Source organism: Trachurus trachurus (genome assembly GCF_905171665.1).
Source record: "Trachurus trachurus genome assembly, chromosome: 6".
In the NCBI taxonomy this organism is placed as follows: Eukaryota; Metazoa; Chordata; class Actinopteri; order Carangiformes; family Carangidae; genus Trachurus; species Trachurus trachurus.
In genome coordinates, this window is record NC_139897.1 from 8,687,411 (window position 1) to 8,711,370 (window position 23,960).

General features: G+C 40.9%; 1 protein-coding gene across 1 annotated transcript in view; it reads right to left on the minus strand.

Moving 5' to 3' along the window:
* Nucleotides 1-4,646: 4,646 nt before the first annotated feature.
* plxnb2b (plexin b2b) overlaps nt 4,647-23,960 on the minus strand; it is a 99,654-nt gene continuing 80,340 nt past the window's right edge. Inside the window, exons 22-36 of the mRNA XM_083972955.1 lie at nt 22,142-22,242; nt 21,593-21,822; nt 19,004-19,185; nt 16,292-16,358; nt 15,484-15,630; nt 14,175-14,331; nt 13,181-13,281; nt 11,595-11,679; nt 11,053-11,204; nt 10,638-10,798; nt 8,653-8,800; nt 8,366-8,430; nt 8,171-8,246; nt 6,997-7,071; nt 4,647-6,428 (exon numbers count right to left, since the gene is read on the minus strand). Coding sequence (XP_083829081.1) covers nt 6,324-6,428; nt 6,997-7,071; nt 8,171-8,246; nt 8,366-8,430; nt 8,653-8,800; nt 10,638-10,798; nt 11,053-11,204; nt 11,595-11,679; nt 13,181-13,281; nt 14,175-14,331; nt 15,484-15,630; nt 16,292-16,358; nt 19,004-19,185; nt 21,593-21,822; nt 22,142-22,242 — 1,852 coding nt within the window. The 3' untranslated portion in view covers nt 4,647-6,323. The remainder of the gene's footprint in view (nt 6,429-6,996; nt 7,072-8,170; nt 8,247-8,365; nt 8,431-8,652; nt 8,801-10,637; nt 10,799-11,052; nt 11,205-11,594; nt 11,680-13,180; nt 13,282-14,174; nt 14,332-15,483; nt 15,631-16,291; nt 16,359-19,003; nt 19,186-21,592; nt 21,823-22,141; nt 22,243-23,960) is intronic.

Sequence of the window (23,960 nt, forward strand, 5' to 3'; positions counted from 1 at the left end):
CCGCGGGGCTACAACAAATTTTAAGAATCCGCCCCCTTGAATGCGATTGGACAACAGAATACTCAGCGTGATGCGATTGGTTTAGGATGTTGTGATGGCCGCGCTGATTGGTCAGTTGTGTAAGTCAATCACAGGATAGTAAAACAGTCATTTGCCAGCGCGCATTGTTGCATTCAGGGTACAAGAGGGGAATTTGTAAATGACATATTTCTACAGTTTGTTGTAGTATTTTTAATTGTAGCTATATGTATACAGTCGATGGTATTACGCCTAAAAACGACAGAGGAAATGGCACCATGTATTAATTTCATTATAAGTAAGCAAACGGAACGATTTCTATATTTGATTATCTAAGACTAAGTCTTAAAATGCACATACAGCAGTAGCTACTCGCTACTTGTGGGACTAATATGACTTGTGTGTTCGCTTTGATTAAGCAAATCAGTAGAAATAAACATGATTTACAGAACTTCTGTTCAGTCATTTGCTCGTCAAACTCGTTGTGTCGTCGCTCCCATAGGCAGTGAATGCAGCATATTTTCATTGAGAAAGGCGGGATCTAAAACTTTTGGATACGACCACAGACATGCGAGATTGTAGCCTCTGAGGCTTCATTTGTTTCTAGAGACTTTAGAATAAGATTCACATCGGACAACACCTGCAGCAGCATGTCGGGATGACAGCTCTCCACTCTGTATCCGTCGTAATTACATAGGCCTAAAGGAATTATTAGGCTATATATCATATTAGGCTAGGCCTACATATTTTTTGTTTTGTGCCAAGAGTCAGTGAAACGAAATTTCGTTCTATGCACACGTTGTAGCCTATTTGAATGACAATAAAGTACGTATTCTATATCCCCCCAAGAAACTGTAAGTGACAGGGACAAAACCAGCAGTCTTTGTTTTGGAGGTGCATGTCAGTGATGGGTTAAAGCCAATATGTGGCTTCAACAGGCACAGTCTGTCAAGTCAAGTGGGAATCTTCCCAATTTAAACTCATCTGAGTATGAAATTCTCTCTGTTTGTTTTCTCACCTGGGGACAATAGACAAAAGTGGATTTTGTCCCTCATCTCTCGTATTAGGAAAGGTATCTCTTCATGGCAAGTGTGGGCAGGGGGATCGTAGACTGTAACTATTTCAGTCTATAAGGGAATGAGACACATTTGAATAAAGCCTGAACCTATTCTCTTCTTTATTCATACAGCTTCGTCCCACAGCACTGGGAGCTCACAATACAGGTAGCCTGCAAAGCCTGCTGCTTGCACAGAGTGAAATCATTTGGAGTAGGCGTCATCCTCAGGATGTGTCATATGGCTAAATCAAAAAGACATGTTTAACTTTGCAAGTCATTAAACCTGTAAGTATACACTACAGGATCTCTGTGGGGAGTGTGATCCTATGACAAGTTGACACAGCTAAGGAACACCTTTCAAATTAAAATATTTCTTTTGAATATTTCAAAACATAAGCTAAATCATGAATTATTTTGTGTGTATGTGGAGGCACAGTTTTGTGCATGTGAATCACTGTGTGATTGTTATGGTGCCTGTTCATTCCTGTGCAATGTGTGCATTTAAAGTGTGCATTTAAATCTTATTTCTTGTCAGATTAAATAAACAAATGCAACTCATAACACAAAGAACCAGACTGCGGAGTAATGGCAGAGACATTTTTTGCCACTACAGGGGTCCAACTCATGGCTGTAGCCAGAGCACACATATTGTTTTTGAAAATAACTTTGCACACATATTTATATGCAGACAGGTTTTCAATCATTGGGTTTTAAATCAAATGTTTGTGGTTGTGTGTTTGTGGCTTGAAACTCTGCATACACCACAGAGCAGTTTTTTTTTCTAGACACGTCAGCCTTGGACTCACCTCTCAGCCCATTAAACTCACTCGTAAAGAGAGCAGATTTAACTGTCTGCCCATATATCCCCACTCGCTCCGATTTGAAAAGAGCTTCAATTCAATCTCTAAAATGATGCAGGTGTGTTAAAATGCAAACCAACCAAGCTGGGTATTTTAATGCTGTCTGATATGATCTTTAATGTTGGGGCTTTGAGAGCCCTGGCATCAGTTGTTGCTGGGGTTTTTACATTATTCATTGGAACAACTGTTTAAAATGACACCACACCATCATTGTTTTTATTTTCACCAAGTTCTCCTCCTCCTCCCCCCCTAAGGCAAAGGAAATCAAAGCCAAATCTCATTAGAAGGTTTGAAACATGTGGAGGTGAAACGCAACCTGCTGGTAAACACAACTATCTCCTTTTGAAGAAAGAGGCTGGCTGCTGTGTGTGAAACATCCCGGGCAGAAGAACAGAAGCCAGCAACATGCAGATTTTAACCCAATTTCTTGTGAGGAGCCCTGCAAAAAAGGCTGGCTTCAAATAATTACTCTTAGTGTGCAGTATCATTGATTTCTAGACATCGAAGGGCACAGTTATTTAGAAATCTTATCACAAGTGCATTGCATGGTAAATAATGTTGACTCGCAAAATGATGTAAGCTGCATGTCTTAATAGGAATATAAAGTACAGTATTTTTCCTTTAATTTTCCACTTGTGATCAAGGATAATGTACAAGATGCAGAGCTTGCGATTATCAAGTGTAATCACTCTTGCTTTGGCAGCGGCCCCTTGAAGTTGCTCTATCTGTTGCTGCATCAATGATCTGCTCAGTTAGGAGACGGCATGTGCAGGCCTCTGGTCTGTCTTTGATATCTCCACCCAGGCGTCGGGTTAGTTAAGCAGTCAGATGAGGCAATTTTGCCTTTCATCTTTCTTTTTTCCAATTTCATTCTTAGCTGTCAGTACTTAATTAATGTTTTCGCAGCAATTTTTCAACCTTCACTGCCGGTGACAGAGATGCTGTGCGGCTATTTACATTATCAACTCATTTCATGAAGCCAGACCTTGGCTTCTCGTTGGTATTCTGAGCCTTGTGACAGGAACCTGATGTGGCATTTGGAAGGGGGGAAAAAAAGCGTCAGCCATCATAGGCTGCCCTGCATAAGGAGACTGATGCTATCAAGAAAGTCGTTTGGGGTCATAATATGCAAGAATATCTGTGATAAGAAGAAAAAACTCTGAGGTTCAAGCACTTGGCCCTCTCTTTCATAAAGTGACTGTCTGGTTTGAATAGGAGATGATTTTCATAAATCCACATGTTACTCCTGTGTGTGTGTATAAGCTCTTCAGTGAATCTAGGATTTTCTAATGAGCTGTATAAATACCAAAGTCTTACTGCAAATATTCAGTTCACCTCAACAAGAAATCGACTGCCTTTAGCAAGTGTTACTCTGTCACCCAAGGTGATTGTAACTCATGCAGTATGCATGGGAGGTGAGTGTTCAATTGAAGCAAATCAATATTCTAAAAGTGAAAGAAACACAGCAGATATGAAGGGCGTATATGTCTCTGAGTTTATTCACGGAGGAGTGTATGATGAAACCTGTGGGTAACCGCTCCGTCCAAATACAACCTTTGTATAATTAAGTTCATCCAGTACAACCAGATCAGGTGCAAGATCAAGGATCCTCTGAGCTGCCTTGGATGGGGAGGAAAAACATTGGCTTCCATTAATGGTCCTGTACTGAAAATGGAGTGTCCCAGTTTCTTTTATCATTACGGCACATTCACAAGTTTCAAAATGGAAAAAGTCTCGACAACTGCACGAACAGCGTATTTTTTTTCTCTTTTGTTTTTTTGTCCCAGGACTCAATGCATAGGATTATACAGTTAGAATACAGTATTTCAACATTGTTTACAAAGATTTATATGGTATAGGAAACAAGAAATAAAAATAATAACTGCACAGCAGTAAGAAAGGTCATTTGTCGAGTATAGATAGTCATTTTTCGTACACACTGTGGAATAGCTTAGAAACACAGGGCAAAAAAAAAAAATTAACACCAAAATTAACACAATTTTGCGTTATATTCAATCTACATAAGGATACCCCTTTGACTTGAGACTAATTTAGGAATGCCAGACATTTTTAAGGGGAACCCAAATCACATTGGCCACTGTTTAACATTTATTCATTTTGGCTTTTTGCCTTAGCCACCAAAGTCCTACTAAGCACACACCACAGACACCCAAAGGAAATGCACACATTGAAACTGCAACCATTAAAGAAATTGTACTGAAATGTCTTCAGCCTATTGGCACGCAAATGGCTGCAGCAGGGCATCTAGCATTTTAGACAGCACACATAATATCACAAATCCAAATACATTGCTGTGTCTATAGCACTATCGTCATCATAATCACCTAGGTTACCGTTAGAATAATTTAGAAACAATATATATATATATATGTATCATCCTATTCAATAAGGCACATTTTTGGTTAAAGAAAGGCTCTGAAAGAAGCGTCTTGCATCGACTCTGTCAGTGAGAGAGGAGTCAGCAGTAAACAACAGCGAAGACAAGAATGGAGTCTGCAGTCGGCATGCAATTAAGATCAAAAGCCTCCCCTGCTGATTCCATTATACAGAGTGCCACTCCGCACTGCACTGAGTGGGCAGTGCCAAGTGCTGTTGGTCGGGATGCCAGGGTGCCATGCTGAGATGGCAGGCAGGCAGGCAGGCTCGAGGTCTGTGCAAACCTCTCTCTAGCCAAGGCAGGAATCGTTAACATTCTGGGGTCTCTGGAGCTCGTTATGCTCTGTCAACTACACACATCCATGATCAGACACAGGGAGTACAATTAAATCATCTGTCATAAGCAGAACCTACAATTTAGGGATAAAATGTGGTGGCGTTTAATGGCCCAAGAAATATCAAACCCTCTTTCCTACCCTGTTGACACCTTGGCTCTGACACTGACATATCAATATTCCAATTACTATAACAATTATGTACATGATTGAACCTGACCTCCCCAACATCACACACAGACTAAAACCACTGTCATTTGTTCAGAACCCTCCATTTAAGTACCAACTACATCTCAGGCAGACCATTAACATCATATGCAATAGGCTGTTTCATAGCTTTAGAGGCAGAATGCTTGATGATTATTTGGAACATCATAAGGGTAATACTAAAAATAAATGGCACTAAAATCATGAACACTAACGATGCATGAATCAATTTGGAAAAATCTCGAACATATTGCTGAATTGCTACTGTATGTGAATAATACATTTAGTAAGCTAACGCAATGATTGAATGTGGCTCATGGTATTCTGACATTATTGCAGGGCTAATATGAGTGACATCGGCTCCACGGCAGAATAAAGTTGCTTCTTGCTGACACTTTAAAAAAAAAGGAACATTTTATAGCAAATAAAACAGTCATTAAATGAAATGTGTTAAAAAAATGTCCCCTCTGTGCTTTAGTTGAAGTGGAATGTATCATGGCACTGTACAATAAAGGGAGACAGAATGTGCTATTACTGATTTCATCAAGCACAAATGGCAATCTGAGCCAAAAGCAAAGAGTTCACCTCAAACATTTCTGAAACTAGAGGTGACTCGTCAGTCATATGAGCCTGTACATTGCTAGATTAACCGGTGTCCTTGTGGGGACCCTTTGGTCTCTGTCAAAAAGCTCCGTCAGAGCACAGGCTCCAGTGTGTCACTGGGTATAAGGGGGGGATCAAAATGACAGAAAGCAGGCGTCCTTTCGCCCTCACGTCTGACAGTAGGCATCCTGTGTGTGCACACACATTCCCACACATTCACACACTTACAATCTGGGTGAACACACACTCAAGTTTAGCGACGTACGCTCTTGTTCACATGTTGGACTTCACACAGACATCTACGCACACACAGGCTAATAAAAACACTATCCACACCACAAGGTGATCCATTTAAAAAGATAATTTTTTTCCTTATAAAGCTTTCCGCATAAAGACTGCACATTAAAAAAAATATATAATACAATTCTTAAAACCTCTTCTACACAGAAAGAAATTGAACATCTGATTATCTCCTGTGCCAGTGCTCCACAGAGGGGCTTATTTCTCAGAGAGAGAGAGGTTTGCCGCACTGCATTGTGGGAGCAATAGTCAGTGAAGCATGAGTGAGAGCACAGACCTTTAAGGTTTGGCAAGGGAGCTTTAAGGCGTACCTATGACAGTGTAACCCATCATTTTCTTCCCCTATTCGCTCTCTATCTGCATTTCATTAGTCCCTGTTACTCCACAGTACAGAAAATTGTCCCAGGGCCAAGATGCACTATATAAACACTTAGAGGATTCCCTTCTCATCTTTCCGTATTTCCATGTCTTATTCTCTAAAAAGAAGAAATAAGCCCCTGTAGTCACTGGCAGTATCCTACTACTCCCCTCCCTCCGCTCGGTGGGTTAGAGATCAGTCACTTTGTTTTCCAGGGCGGCTGCTATCTGCTGGAGCCGCAGGGTCAGCTGTTTACTCTGGGCAGCTGGGTCCTCATCCAGGGATGCGATGATCTGCAAGGAGGGGAGAGAGAGGTGAGGAGGACAGGAATGGAGGAGAGATGAGGCAGAGGTCGGAAACAATAAGCAGAGAGAATGACGAGGAAGGATTTGGCGGAGCAGGGCAAAGGAAGAATGTTGGAAGAGCGAAGAAACGAGGAGAGGGAGGACGAGATGGAGAGGTACGCAGGACAAAGGGGAAGAAACGGGGTGGAGAGTGGGAGGAGAGGATGTTATAATTTGACATCAACAGTCACGTCATATAAGCTGTTATTGTTTGCGAGCCCCACTTAGGGGAGACTGACAGCCCCATTTGTTTATCCAACTTGTTCATTAGGTTTTGTTTATCCCCTTTTCGTGACCTCAAGTGGCAATGCACAATGGACGCTTAAAAATCAATTCCCAGAGCAATTTTCCAATTCACATCCCACAGAAATGCTTTCAATTAAAATTTCATACAATCACTCTTCTGGCATATCAAGAGTGAAGAGAGAAAAAAGGAAAAGCAATAATATAGTGGGCAGTAGTGCATTCAGTGGAATAGCCTCCTTTGGGTGCGATACGAAAGAGAAGGGCCTCTTACCCCGTCGTAGTATTTGCTGGCGTACCGGTAAAGCTGATGGAGAGCCACTTGTGTGTTCAGTTTGTCTGTATGAGACTGGAGAACATAAATGACAGTTTAAAGGTTAATTCAATTTGAGAGAGAGAAAAAGCAAACCTTCACTGAGTTGAATGAGCGTTTGTCCTCTTGTTTTCAGGTTTTATAAATAAATCTGCAAACATGTGTAAAGATGCTATGACTATTAACCTTCAGACATTAAAGTTATACTCCTTTGGATTTCACAAAAACAAACCCTGTTTATAATCAGCACTTGCCGATTTAACCTTATAATCCCTCATGGGGGCTTCAGCCTAGGTATTCCAAGTGTGTTTCGGTCTGCACTGGACTCCATGTTCACACAACCTTGACAAATGAAACACTGGATGAAAGCTCGAAGTCTCCTGATTCTATCAGTGCAACACATTTTAGGATCCCCACATCACTGCAACAGCTGTTGAGGCAGAACTGGTTCAGACTTAAGGCTCCAAAGTGTTGTCTCCACAGTATGTGCTACTACAGGCCTTTTTTCTCTTATTTATACCGACTAAAATAGACGAGACAGATCTCTTCTTTGCCTGTGCCTCTGACTGTTCAGTACCCATTCACACACTCAGATTTTTTGGTTGTGAAGTTTAAAGAGGTACCTTTCAAAGGAGACCAGGGCTGGAACTGTAATCAAAAGGAGCAGTAAGCTTTTTTTATTTTGTGTGTATTATTTTCAGTCTTGTGCACAAAACTGTGGGCGTTTGATAAAAGGTTAATGTGTTTAGACCCAGTTTATCACCTCTCTATATAATATTTTTTATTATGAGTGGTGGAGTTTTCTGCAAGGAATTCAAATTACCTTGAATTCAAAGGAATAGCCTGTGGACATAATACTTCAAGGTAGGAGTTAACTACAACTCCCATGGTGCTTTTGGCCAAGACAAATTGAGTCAACAAGCTCGACATGGGAGCAGCTGATTACGACGTCAGGGGAAATGATTACACAATTCTGCAGCTTAAAATTACAAGGTGAGTGCATTCCATTAAGCCGCGCTGGGTGTTACCGCGGAAACCACTACTTTTCACTAAATCAGGGGTGAAATCTAAAGGAGTGTAACGTTAATAGCAGGTTAAACTAAATGGCACAGAAAATGACAGCTGTGTGTCTCACCCGTGACACTTCCGCCAAATGAGTGTTCATGTCTTGGTCACTGACAGGTACCATCTGCCTGATGCCCTTGTAGTAACTACACACACACAGACACACACAGAAGACAAAGGTTATATCATTGACAAATCTTTTACAATGAAGTACTTTGAAATGACATGAAAACAACAGCTTTTAAGGAACATGTGAGATACTTACTCATCCACCATCTTCTTATAGGTGGAGATCTCCTTTGCATAGAGTAGTTTGTTACTTGGAGAGTCCTAGAGACAAGAAGTGGACAAACTGTGAAATCAATGGCGCTTAAGACTGAGTGACCTTTGACATTCCTCCTCTCACTCCATTTTACTTCTCATGTAATCCAACATGTTCCCCTCATCCATCTTTTTTTCCCCCCACCAACCCTCCCCTCTTGCTCTTTCGCCTCATCCCTCCTCCTCCTCCTCCTCCTCATCCTCATCCTCATCCTCCCTGCTTCCACTCACCCGGCTGAGTTTGTGCTCGCTCTTGGTGCAGGCATCCATGAAGGTCTGGGCGATGACGGAGAGCGAGGCGTCCACCACTTCAGACACGTGGACGTCGAAGGTGAAGTGGGGATTCTTGAGGATGTTCACCCAGAACCGCAGAGGAAGGCTGCCCGGCAACAAAAAGGCCAAGAAAAACAGTCCATCAGTGCTGGTTGTTATCATTATTATTATTGCTTGGGAATGGAGGAAAATCTCATCAACCATGTTATATCTATGAAAACCATTTGAGTCAGGTAGGCATTTCATGTGTGAGAGCACTTGCCCGAGGTGCAATTGAAGCAAGTACAAGATAATAACAGGGATAGAGAGACGCCTTTCTTGTAGATGCCAGTTTATTCTGAGCAATACCCTCGACTGTCAGTTTGCATTACCATTTTATGTGATACTGACCTCTGGGAGAATTATTGCCACTCATTGAAAATGAAAAACAAAAATATAACCTGAGAACCTTCTTTAACAACAGAGATTTACGCGACTGAGCAACAGTCAGTGGTGTTCTTCTATTTGCCTACAAGGGTTTGTGATTGGAAATAAAGACTAGAAAGTAGCAGACTAACTTTGTCCTTTTAAGTTGCCGCAAAGCCTTGCAACCCAAAGCTCTGAAGACATAATGAAATGCTAGAGTACTCCCCTAATTTCCCTTCTGAGCAGGGATGCACGAGCCCTGTGTGTGTCTTTCTAACCCCACGTCAGCTTGTGAATTCAAAAGAACGCCCAAAATACAGAGGTTCCAAAAAATTCTCCTCCCTGATCGGTGTGAAGCCCCACTGTCTGAGACATGAAACGCAAGCCGTGTAAAATTCATATTGGTTTGGTAATATCTCCCGGGAAGGACGCGGAGAGGATACAATGGAAGCATAAAAATAGCAATGTTGCTATAATCACAGAATTAAATTAGCCTGGGACATAATTACCATGTTTGTTTGTTGTTATGCCTCATACACACATTCATATTTAATACATGGCCCTCACTTGATTTGATAAACAGTACGGGTGGATGCAGAATGTTGTGTGGAATGTAGTAGGTAATTAAATCGCTCATCTCCTATCCTTGTGTGGATGCTCTCTTGCTAGCCCTACGTCAATCACTGGCATCTACATGCAACACGTCGTCTTGTATTCTTGAGCCTTAGCCGACGTGACACTAATTTATGCACTTAAATGTCACATGGGAGCAAGGGGATTGCAAATGCAAACTAAGTGAGCTGGGATTGTGCATTTGTATTCAGCTCTTTCTTGGATAAGTAAGTTTTATTTCTTAGAGAGTTACTGTATCCCAGACGGTGAGATTTGCGCACTGGTCAGACGTGTACTTGTACTAGTATTTCCAAGTCAGACTACTTTATACTTATAATCCACTGCTTTTGGCAACTATTTCAGTTAATGTTAAGTGGTTAACATTATTAATTACATGAGATCACTGACTAAAAAGCTGCGACTATGAGTTAATGTGTCTGAGTCGTCACCAGTTCCACCTAAGAAAGATTTCCCTGCTTTACAGCTCATATGCTTTCATTTTAATAAAAATAATTTGAGGCAAATATCAAATAGATATAATTCCAAAAATGTGTATTCCTGTGGCAAACCCTTTTTTTTCTCATTTTCTTTCTACACCATTTATCATCTTACAACCTCTCATATTCAACAGCCTAAACTCTTAGTTGAGAACTAAAAGACTGAATCAATGAGCATCAAGAAAATATTTAAAAACACACTAATGTGTAATTTAAAGAAGGTATCTTATATTTACTCTCATTACTTAAAGTGCTAAAATTGTGTTCTTCCATTATAAGGCCTTTAAACACAGAGTTTTTTTTGCATTGTTGTGGGGCCATCTTACGTAAGTCCAGGATCGGAGGAGTAGTTCCCCCGCTGCCGTTTACAACACATACAAATGGAACTTTTACAGTGACTCAGTAGACGCAGGCCTGCAGGACTTTTACCTATTAGTCTTCCAGATATGGATGGTCTCCTCATCCACATTGTTGTGTTTCAGCGCCTGTTCATCCAGGAAGTCAAAGAAATATTTGACAGCTGGTGGCACCACTGCCCCAGAGCACAGCACGCTGCGGAAGAAGTCATCCACAAACTGCTGCAGTGTTCCCTGAAAGGTGCCACAAATAATGTGAGACAGGGCACAGACGGAGAGCAGAGCCAGAAATATCAAAGTCCTGAGACATAGCTATCTGCACCCAGTGTGAGGGAAGATATTCGGGTTATTCTGAGAATATTTTAGCATTTTCTGCACCTCTCAAGACCCAACCTTAACCTAACCTCCTGGAACAGACAAAAAAAATGCTATTTGCCTGTAGCTACTTTCACAGATGTCTGGCTGAATAAATGATTCTGTCTTTGTACCTTGACAGAAAGGAGCCGTGTTAGATAGATCTCTGTAATGGCTTTGGTCATCGACTTGTCCTTTATGCTTCCTCGTTTAGATTTGATCTCATCCAGTTCGTCTGCCGGCCTCACCAAGTGAAACACCTTGTCGTCTTCCAGCAGAGCATTTCCTATGAGGGAGACACAACACTTTTTAAAGCTGACTTCTGACGATTCTGCTCCTTATTGATTCATGTACACCCCAGATGAATAAGAATGGGAGGGTGTTTGTCAACTCAATCTGAATGCAGAGAGAATACACAAGTAGAAATGCTTAACAATCAGCTATTCTGAAATGCACATAAAAAGACCAGAGATAAAAGTGTGTATTATTTCTGCATAATCTCAAAGAGAGCTATACATAAAACAACATGTATTAGCATGTTAAAAGAGAGTGGGGATGTCAACAAAAGCCTGAGGGAAAGGAAACAAAGACGAGCATTATATTATTCTCAGTACACAACTGATCTGTGCTACTTTGACTTCAACAAGTGTGTTTATGTGCGTAAAGAGACACTTACGCTCTTCGTGGTTCTCCTGGTTCTGGTCATAGTTCTGCTGAGTGTGGAGCACTTTAGACAGGACTAATGTGGCGTTATCTCGCACCTGGAATGCACATACACAACAATGACTTCACACACCTTGAATTTAATAGGGACTGTGACTGAGGTCAGCAGTCTCTTTTAGCGCCCCAGGTCTAATTCATAATCAATCCGATCGAATGGACCACAAGACTGGGTCTTTATTGGGGTATTTACAGGCCATTTTCTTTGGCGTCAACCCATTATTGACCCCACAAATACTGTGATTAGCACTACTCTGACACAGCCAGTGAATCTATTGCAGCTAGGCCGTCCTCTAAGAGCAACTGCAAGACATTGGCGGCTTGGATGAAAGAAAGAGTGCCACCTTTGATAGAGGGGGATTTAAGTGGCCGAAAAGCAGAACAAGTAGAGGATATTTGAGAGTGACCTTTATTTTCCAAGGATCAATATAGTTCCAAGAAGATTTAGTAGTTCTCTCGCCACTGAGATCTGACAAAAGCAGAACAGGAGCAGGCGCTTTTAGTTGCTTGGTGAGACATTCAAATGTTTAGCCTGTTGCTGAGCTGCTGGGAAAAGAGTGAAGAAAAATGGTTGTATATTTGATTTGGGGACACTAACAGGTTTACCTTTCTATAAACATATTTTCTTTTTGCAAACGCTCCATCTTGTCCAAATTGCCAAGGAACTACAAGCGGCACCTCTAGCACAAAGCGATTAGCGTCCACAGAGTTTTGTAATCATTCAAACCAACACCTACCAGCCATTCCTACCTCCAAGTCTTTATTTATAAAGCTGATAGACAAGCACATAAAAGGCTTTGAAGGACACTTGAACACCTACAAGTACATGTGGTACATTGACAACCCTATGGACTGTAAAAACATTTATCACAAGCTTTTTGTGGCTGAATAGGACTTCATCCATAGACTGAAAGGCAGTGATGGTCATTCACTTCTCACTGTTAAACAATAAATGACCAGTTATTTGACATTCTGGACATGTATCTATTTTTTGTCATTGTTTGCATTGACCCACATAACATGTATGTAAGGCTACACGCATGGTTGCATGGCTGGAATTATTGCATGTATAAAATTCATCCCATTATCATGGAATTATAATAGTAGGCCAAGGCATGCGTTTAATGAATTCTGTCATGTCATTACCATGCGTAACTGACACAAATACTGTATGTTTTCAGCACTTAGAGTACACATGTCTGTACACACATTTTACTAGTGAGTGTAAATAGTATAAATTAAACATTTAGATATATTGTGGAAATAAAGTGGAACAATAAAATAATAATTTGGTGCACACTGATGTAATTGAGTCTACAAATCTGCAGCAGACATAAATGACATACACACTAGTGTGACACAAGATGTACAGCTTAGCCTCTGATTGAAATGGCATGAAAATAGGCAACCCCATTCACATCCCCACGCCCACATAGTTATTTACTTCCCCCATGCCTCTTCAGATCCCTTGCTATTTTCAGTCTTATCCTTTAATGTGAGTTTGTTGTTGCATCAAGGCATCTGGATTTCATCAGTACTCACATTATAGTGTGCCAGAGTGTTGATGCGTTTCCATCTGCCCTCTTTCTGGGACGTCAAGTCCAGATCTGACAAAATCTGCCCCGTTGAGCCGGGACGCCACTCTGTGGTGAAGGCAGGAGGAGAAAGTCAATCTGTTGAAATTATCTCTGCCAGATGGAGGTGAACTGACTTGTCTTTGTGTTTTTTCCAATACCGACTGCATTTATGTCATCAAGGGTCGCTGTTACCCTGCTCCTATTTTGTGAGAGTGTGCTCTTAAATAAATCCATCCTACTGTCTGCCTGGCTCTCACTCCTGGGGTTTGGTGACACACTTGAGCTGATTTTGGGTGAAGAACTGACACATCAGTATTTGAATAATTTAAATCTAATTCTAAACTGTGATTTGCACCCCAACATTTTCAATTTCGAAAAATCTGACACCACTGTAGACCTGAGCTCAACACCATCTGCGACATATGATTCATTTACGAGTACCACCAAATAAAGGGGGTTATCTTTGTGATTCACCATGAAAGAAGACGGATCTCTGCTTATCTAAAATGTATAAAGGACTGAGATCTACAGCATGCGTGGGAATAAAAATTGCTTTGATGTTGGAAAATGTCTATAGAGCCTTAGCCTTTCAAGTCAGTCCCCAAGGTTTCTGACTACAGTAGTGAGCAAAACTTTGTTTTAGGATGAAGGCTTTCTTCATGCTGCTGACACTGAAAAAAACTTCTCTGTCTCAATGAAGCATTTTTTATTCCACAAACAGACGCAGAAAGAGAGGAATCATCAAAAATAATCTATTAAATGACGTTAAAATTAAATAAATAATCAATTATTTATTTACATAAATACACTCTGATTTAATTATAAATGCATTTCAGTCAGGACTGAAATAGCTCCTCGTTTTGACATCTTCGCCACTGCCTGTAAGCCTTCCATTATTCATCATTATGAGATGTTTCATGCTCCGACTGCTCTTCTTAGGTGGCCCGTCATTTACTCACCTAGCGTGACGCTGTCGACCTTGGGCCTCTGGGAGTACGGCAGGTTCCTGTACACCTGCTCTATGATCTTCTCTTTCACCTGTGAGATCGTGTCACAGTTCAGCACCTTGACGGGCGTCACATCTGGGCCCTCGCCGTGCACCAGCACTTGCAAGGTCTGGGGGAAAACACAGGCACACACACAAACACAAAGAAAACACAAATTAAGACCACACAGCGATGGCATGAACGGCTCACATGCACCTACACACAACAACATGACAAATATGCAGAAATATTCAAACATGGCCAGAGCACCCAGCCGCCCACCCGCAAACACACACCCACATACACCACAAGCTCCATCAGGATGTCGTCACCATGGTAACCGGGTTTCTGTAAGCACACACACACACTGCGGTGACACCTGACAGGACTCCTGTCACCTTGGCCAGCTAATGACCAGGGCTCAGCAGGAGCAGAGTCTGACCCACCTCACGTCCCACACACACTGTCAGAAAATAACTAACTGACCACTCGACAGATTCAAACAGAGGCGCAGACAATCCAGCGGCCACGGTAACCCCGTGAGCCCAGCCTGCCTTTGAAGTGAATGAGAAGAGCACACTGTGAATTGAAGCCGGTAGGAAACGCTGCCTCTGCCTGTGAAATCTAGCTCATCGTGTTTTTTCTCCTTCTATAATTCAATCACAGAAGGCGATCCATCACAACGGGAGACGTGTAATTCAGGCTAATTTGATAATTGTCCTCGACAACGCCATTACCCATGGGTCTTTTTATTTGTGCTGACTTTAACAGAAAACAGCTGTGTTCACATTAGCTTCCATTATTGAAACACGATACCAAAAGCGAGACACACGAGCTTTTTCCTGACTCCTGAAAGCCGCCCAAATGGATGTGGAGCTGGCGCAGGTTGGAGGGGATGAGGACGGGTTGTGCAGGTGACTTGTCGTGATTCTTTACTTTGCGCCGACTTGTAGTTCTTCCACCTAAGCCATGCGTTGCACTGCTATATTGGAATGTGTTGCCTGTGTCGTTTCCAAGCTGAGAACATTGACACTGAAAATGGATGTCACACAAAAGCGGGCAGTCGCCTGGGGGGTTTTTGACGGTTACCATGGCAACTGCACTGTGTGTAAGTGTGTGTCTGTTATGCGTGTCTGTTGTGTCTGTTGTGTGTGTGTGTTCACCAGGCACAAAACGACATCCAGTCTCAAAGCAGTGTGTGCAATTTTTCTGACTGTGGAGTTTTTTTTCTTATGTGTGTGAGACGGTTTTGTCTCGTCTGCGTGTCTGCGTCTGTCCTCACCAGGACGGAGTACTCCACGTCGTCGCCCAGCAGCCCGGTGTCGTTGAGGGTGTACTTGGCTTTCTTCACTCGGGCGTCCACGGGCCCTTTCTCGATCTGGTGCTTGATGGCTCGGAACAGTTTGTACAACGGCTCGCCTGCAGAATCCTGGTACACACACACACACACACAAACACACACACAAAAACACACATACACACACAAAGCCATTTAGAAGTTGCCACAGATGTTGTCAAGAAGCTAATTGTTGTGATTAGCAGTTTGGAAGACGGATAAATGCTGATTATCAATACTGAGCTCTAATAAAAGAAATGGAGAAATCCATAAACTAAGCCCGTGGTTTAAAGCTGCAGCATGTCATAAAGTCCATTCACAAATAAATTAAATTGACTATTTTGTAATTATGTATGCTCCAAGTGCCATCGAATAGATATGAAAAATATATAGTTATCATTCAGGCTGCAACAAACAATCCTCTTACTATCAGTCAATAGTTTAATCTATGAAACACCAGATAAGACTTGTGTCTGTCACATTGTCTCAGAGCAGAGCCTAATACGCTGTCATCAAATATCTCGTTTCTGACCGGCACAGCAAAACCCAAAGATATTCAATTTGTCAAAAGATAACACCACAATTTGACAAGCTGGTGTCATCACATGCTTGGCATTTTCGTTCAGAAGATCACTTAAACAATCTAATATGTAATCAATTTTCTTCTAATTGTCAACTAAACTTTGAAGCTCATTTACCATCACCTCACATCACATTTCATACACAGTAAATGTCCCCAAAAGCTCATGTTCACCTTCAAAAACTGGTAAAGGCAGATTGACATCCAGTTGCACAGCATCCTCTCCACCACCGTCTCTGACCTGGAAAACACATAATGAGCCGTTTTTAATGTCACTGTCGGAGCAAAAGTGAATATTTTTGGCGCAGTAATCCTGTATGTTAATGAGTTATGCACACAACATTTGATTAGAAAAGAAAAAACTGTGACTATTTAATTAGTATTTTCATATTATGCCACTAAAATTACGACTCTTTCAGCCAAGAAAGTTGTAGAGCGTTTTCATTGTGTCCATTGAGACTGTACTTTCTTACTGCAGCTCTTCTCCCACATATCAACCAGGGAGATTCCCGCACAGCTTGTCAGTGTCATGATATTTTAATTCAAAACTCATGTCAGTGGTCACTTGACGGATCGCCCATCCTAATGACAGATATCCACTGGTGGCGCCTATTGTTAGCTGTTAGCATGCCTAATTAGATGTCTTGTATGTACGTGGGGCCTGTGTTGGCACAATGGCCTAATCAGCATAATGAGGCTCTCCATTGGGGGATAATTAAGATGTGTACTTGCATAAAAGCCAGTCACAGCGTGCCTCGGCACAACAGACAGTTCAGATCACATAACCCCCTCCCAGCAGTGATGAGCGACTGTACTGTCAGACAACTGGTCCTGCCGAGGGAGGGGATGCAGCCGTCAGTGAATGATTTGACCTTGGCATGATCATTACAGCTCAGATAAAACCAAAACTAGAGATTCTTTTCTTAAGGCTGTTTACTTCAATCAAATTAGTCAGCTGAATGTTTACAGACTCTGATACAACAATGAAATTATGAGCTATTGCCAAGGGAGAAAACACTGGGCAATTAGTATTTGGTAATATCAGAGGAAGACATCCACAGTATTTGGCAAGTTGCTAGAATAACCACGTTATGATTTCAGGCTAAGCACAATATTATTTTCAAAAAATGTCTAAATGATGCATAATTCCTGGAATAAATGATGTCTCCTCTTGGTGAAGTAATAAGAATCAGTTCTGAGACATGATAAATGGTAAGAGCCTGCAGCACTTGAGCCGATATAAATGGTTTTGCTGTGGACATAAATGTTAGCTCGAGTGCTGCAGGTGATAGTTTAGTTGATGAAAGTTGTTCTGATTGAATCGTGATCATCTAGATGCAGGATGAAGCCATAAAGCAACTCCCACGAAGCCAATATAATCTGACTTGTGTATTCAATCAAGAACATTATGGACCAAAAGTAATTTTTAGCCGATGTCCCATTGGTTAGGAGTTATGAGATAAGAAACAGTGAGGATGATGAAGGGAACAGCAAAAGAAAAATCATCCAGCACATTGTGGTTGGACTCCAAGGAGGGAAAAAAAAACAGAAGGAGAAACAGAAGGAGGAGGACTGGAATAGATCAAGCAGTCGTCTGGCTCTTGATAGTGAACCACAGTATTCAACATTCAAAATTCAACAGAAAACATGGCAACAGAATGAAACAGTCCACCACAGCTTGAACTGAATCCCAGTTCCCCTAAACTGGCTGATACAGTAATATCAGTGCCAGCGTTTAGACATGGGAAGATTCTGATTATAGAGCTAGAAAATAAGGACATCTCTCAAATCTCAGGGCTGAAGTGGCTCAACAAGAGTGAGAATCTACGCCCACATTAACATCCTTGTAAGGATGTCTGAAGGCAGCAGAGCTCTGAGCTAAATGTCAGTGTTATTATGCTAATGCACTCACAGTAGCAATGTTAACACAGTGAAGGTGTAATGGTCAATATCTTGGTTTAGCATGTTAGCATTCTGCTTATTATCTTTAAACACAAAGTACAACTGATGCTGATGGGATGTCACTAGTTTGTCACTAGTAAATCCATGCATTTCTTCCAAAGACTTATATTTCAATCTGACTGTAGCACCACAAAAAATATATAGCTCACTAAAATTATTAAGAATTATTCACTTTAATCCACAAATATCTATGCAAAATTATCCAATTGATATTTTACAGCATGTGTGCAAACAGACCAAATGGTGGCACTTAAAGGAATAGTTCAACAAAAAATCAGACCATGAAATGTTTGTACAGGTAATTCGGTTCTATGGAGGATGAATCTTAGCGACTGTGGTGACCCCCTGACCTTTCATTAAAGGAATAGTTCACCAAAAAAAGGAAATCAGTCATTATTGACTCACCATCATGCTGATGAATACTCCTGAGTAGTTTTTTATTCCTCAAAGTGCATCTGGATACCTGGAAGGCCGGTTCGTAGTCCAACGAAATCCTTATATGAGAGTCTATATCCCTTCAGGACACTTGGATTGCAGCGGACGAGCAGTAAAGAGGAATATTACAAGGTTTTTTTGACTCTCATATAAAGATTTATACGAACCCCCCTCCCGGGTCTCCAGATGCACTTTGAGGAATGAAAAACTAATCCGGAGTATTCATCAGCAAGAGGGTGAATTTCATTTTTTGGTGAACTATTCCTTTAATGAAAGGTCAGGGGGTCACCACAGTCTCTAAGATTCATCCTCCATGGAACACAATTACCTGTACAAACATTTCATGGCCTGAGAGCCTATATCCCTCCAGCGTGGCTAACAAAGCATCCAAGTTAAGCAGCTGCTCTCATATCTTAGCTCGACCTTGGCGCTGATATTATTTATTGTGCCTGCACTACTATCTACTGAGCAGAGTTGGTGCTCACTCACCTGCGCAGCATGAGTTTGGGGTTCTTGCTTTGGACATATTCCTCCATCAGCTCCAGCAGCAACGTCCTCATAATGTCAGTGTAGTATTCCAGTTTCCCATGCAGAGCCACTGTCAGCAAGGAGGCAAAGTACACCTTGGCCCTGGCGTTGAAGTCATTACTGCGCTCCAGAGTACGGATGAACTATAAACAAAACACGAAAGCAAAGGAACAGGCAAATGACGAGCAGAATTAATTATCCCAATGAAGCCGGCACACACTGAGGAAAATCCACCATGATATGCTTTTAAATAATCAACGGATTAATGCTAGTGGAAACAATAATTATCAAGGTAAATTTAGTTCTGCCCTGTAAAATATTGTGGTGTAGAAAAGATACCAATTAGTGGAAGAGGAATCACCCACACATATGCAGTTAACACCTCAGAGGCCATTTCTGTGCCAGCAATGTTGTATTATTAGGAGTCTTCACACGTCTCCCTCTGCTGTGTCTTCTGCTTTTCACTTCTATTACTGTTGCCTACTCTGCTAACTAAAACATTACAGAGTCCTTCAAGGGAGGACATCCTGAATTTAAATCAGACATAAAGGACCTTAAAGTATCATTGAGTGGGGTTATGGCAGATATTGAAAGCATGCACGGATGTAGAGGAGTGTGCACTATCGATATAGTGGGAGGTAAATTCATACTTGTGGCTCTGTTAAACAAAGCTTTCCCACATAACCAAAGAACAAGGCCGACGTGGTTTCATCCTTTTACTGCTACCTGAAAACTAACAGTGAATTTATCCCGCTGCATTTTAGGAGGATTGCCTGTGTAGATACAGCCTTACAGCTCCTGGCCATAAAACTCCACTCATGTCCCAGTGCGTAAAAAAGTCACACTGATGAATTGACATACTCCTTCATAACAATGGACAAGGTTATTGTGGTTTATTCAGAAACAACTCTGCACAAGTGCATTTTTGAATCAGTAATGCATTACTACTCATGCTCAAGGACCACAAGGCTTTCTACTCGATAGTTTGGTGAGATGAGAAGGTTTTGTTAAAAGTACTTTTGCTATGTTGACATCCATTATAGAGCATAAGAAATACATGTTGTTTTGCATCTAAAGTCACACTAATTGATTTATGATTTGTCAGTCCTCAGACACACAACAGTGTTTAGAGCTAGATGCTAACATCAGCATGCCAACATGCTCTCAGTGCTACAATATCAACATGATGGTGTGGTGTGTTTGCACAAAAACACAAAACACAGCTGAGGCTGATGGGGAGGGGATGTCAACAGTTTGACCTGTAATGGACATGGCACTAGAGGAAAAATCACAGTCTCACAACGCAGCACTGTTCAGATCACTAGAAGCACCACACGTGGTGACTTATCAGTCCCACTCAAGAAAAGTACAGTTGGCCAGTTATCATTCTCTGTTAAAGCAATACATAATTTGAACTCACTTCCCAGTTCCCACCCATATCAAAGATACACATACATACTCCACTTTTACAGCCAAGTTAAAAAACATGGCTTGCTGCACACACTAACATATGGCTGTGTGTTATTTGCGACATGATCATGGATGCTGCCTGTCTACAGTAGGCTACGTGATGTATGTCTGCACTCCTGAATGTGATTGTATGTGCTGATGTGTGATTATATTTTATGTGCTGCTTTTGTATATTTTGATTGTATGTGCTGTCTCTGCATGATTGTAGTGATGTTTCACTGTTCTCTCCTATCTTCATTGATTTATCTTGTCTCCTAGCTGTCCTAACACTCTCTGTTTAATCAATGTGCTGTAATATATTGTTTTTGTTTTGTTTTTTAGGGTGCCTACATGTATCCCTCCCCTTTTTACTGTTATTGAAACAGTTGATTGGGATTGGGATAATTGGGATTGTCTTCGACATAATAAACTAATAAACAAAACACTTTAATCATTTGTATTGTGGAACAAGTTTTTAGATTTAGATAATTATTGGTTAATAATGGGCAATACAGGTTTAATAACAATATAACATTTAGGAATTGCTTATGTATTTACAGTTCTTTGCTCTAAGACTAAGTTATAGTCTTCGGTTTTTGTAACAATTAAAGTCTCACCCTTTTATGCACTGACGCAGGCCCCAAACAGAATATAGATTTTGGAATTATTTTTTTTATGTTTGCACCTAAATTAAATCACACTTTCAGTGGGAGGTGAATGGAGTGATTAAATAAGATGTTTTTCTTTTAATAAATCAGGTGCACAGACGCACCCTAATAAACCCAGCCTTCCAACAACCCTTTTGTTGTGCCAATCCATCCAATTGTCGATATTTCACTCAAGCACAAATGTCAGCCTGCTGGTGGTTGCTGAGATATTTCAGTGCAGACCAAAGTAATGGGCTGGACAACACTGATGTTTCCTTGAGCCCTGCTGCTAATGGGGCTAAAAAGAAAATTAGGAAAATGCTGCATCAGCCACTTTGTTAAGCCCTAATGCTTCAAACCTTCACAAGGCAGCTGTAACATATGTGTGTGTGGACATTATCAGACCACAGATGACCATATAGTGATGCGCGTGTATGACGTGAAGTGTAATTACGTTAATGAGGAAGGTCTTGGAGTTCAGGAGGTTGGAAAACTGGTTGAGTGCCTGGGTCACTGTGGCCCTTCGAGCCTCTGGGATGTCCAGCTTCCCTGTGATCATCACATCATTGGCACCGTCCTTAGAGGGCAAGAAGAAGACCCGGTCTGTGTAGGTCTTGTAGTCCAGGAAGGGGATTCTTCCCTCGCTCAGCTCGTTGGTGTGGTCCTCCATCTCAATCATCAAGTCTGCAAGACAGAGATATATTATTACCCGACTCCTTCTTAACAAGCAGTCTCAATCACTGTGTCACAGAGTGGGGACGATCCACAGGAATATAATTTCTACTATGAAAGATTATTTTCCAAATATGCTACTGCAAAACTTCAACTTATAATGATAACATGATGTTAGGATCATTTATTTAATACACTCTAGCACCATGCATCAAAGAAATATTATCAGAGTTATGGAGTACTTCATTACTTTATAGCTTCTGAGAGACATGGATCCTTTGAGGGGCATTAGTAATGCTGCCAAGCTTTTCCACCGTTTCACCGTACGTACCTGTGAATTCTTTCTTGCAGCGGTCTCGCACACTCTCCTCCAGATTCTCGAGCTGGTGTTTCACCTTCTCATACTCCCTCTCTGCCTGTTGACTCTTTCTCCTGATGAGACAAGCACAACACAGGTGTCAACACAGTAGAAGTTTGTGAAAAGGGTTTTAAATAAAAGTTGAAAAAAAAATAAGTCACTTCAAAGATCTAATTGTTCAAAATTAGACTCTGTAATTTAGGGAGGATAATTGGCACATTTGGTTGATAACCTGGCAACACAGTGTTTTCTCTGAGTTTAACTAAAATATTACTGCAGCAATTATTCTGCCACTGTGGGTGTGCTGTTCCTGATGTAGGTGTTTTATGGATTTTAAGCTGAAACTGTCCAAGTTTAACAAATGCATGATTTCCTGTAACAGACCTATGTCAATTAGCATAAAATGCCTTTTTTTATACATAGTAACAGAGTGTCAAAACTAAAAGTACTTAAGAAGACTGTTTCCCCCTGACACTAACATGCACACATAATAAGTCACTATGATGATACACACCAAATAATGAAGCTGTTATTAGCTTTTAATTATTATTATTATTATTGTACATTAGCCATCTAGCAATTAAAATAAACAAGACTCCACTGAACTGAAGACTAATATTACATAACAAAGGATCATCTGCAGGTCACATCTTATACAGTAGATGATACGCAGAGATCAAACCACATCTCATGTTTCAGTTGGCTCGTACAAGCTGCTCTGATTCTGCTGCTGTGGATCAAAGTTGTAAAGCCATCTTTGAAATAGATGCCAAAGTCTAGATTCATGAATGTATAAAAAAAGCAGTTAAAGAAACTAACCACAGTTTTTATTACTTTTCTATGGGACTTCATTTTTACCCCAGTTTGCAAACTGTTTTTTGAGAGGTCAAGGGATGTCCAACATCCAAACTTGACGCTGTTTTATCCACAAGTTTTAAAGATTTGCTTGTAAACCTATTTCAAACTGATGGCATGCTTCAGATGCTGCTGTTTTGTGGCTAAAAGACTCTAGCTGTAAAACATGGGTAAATACAGTGGGTTTTGTTTTAATGTTTGTAATTGGTACATTTTATGCAGCACTTCCCTTCTCAAATCCCCAAATGAGCCTATTTGAATTTATGTTATTTGAGTTTCATAAAAGTTTGTTCATTAGAGCTCAAGCAGGGAGTTTTACCTCTCTGGGAACTGATTGACCCCAAAAAAGAATGGTTATCTTCATCAAATGTGCAAGCCCAGTCTGTGGCTTACTATTTTGATATTTTTCTACATGTGAGGTTTAAATAAGTTCCAGGAGAAGGAAAAGAGAGAAAAGAAATTTAAGCTAGTTAAAAAAAGGGGTGGGGGGTTGCAATTATTTTGATACACACAGGAGCTGAGTCCAGTGTAAAGTCTGTTTTACAACAAGTTATTTATTTAAAATATGATTATTAAGTACGAGCCATAACCCACATTTAACTTTCAAGAAGTTGGGATGATACAGATTTTCATCAAATCTCTACTCTAAAAATACAATTTAAAGGGATAGTTCAACATTTTTGTAAACTGACCCATTGCCATAATCCCTATAGTCATAGCAGTTGGTTTGTTACCTTTATTTGTCAGTGCAAGCTATTTTTAGAATGGCCAAGCAGAGCCGTGAGCTGCTCACAGCTACGCTATGGAGGCTAATGGGATTTCTTGGTTTCCCTCATCAAATTCATGCAGAACCACTGATGCGCCTTCCTGTCGAGGGCAGTTTTTCAGCAAGCAGTCTCTGCATTTACCTCTAAAACAACTCTGTCTCGTAACGTTC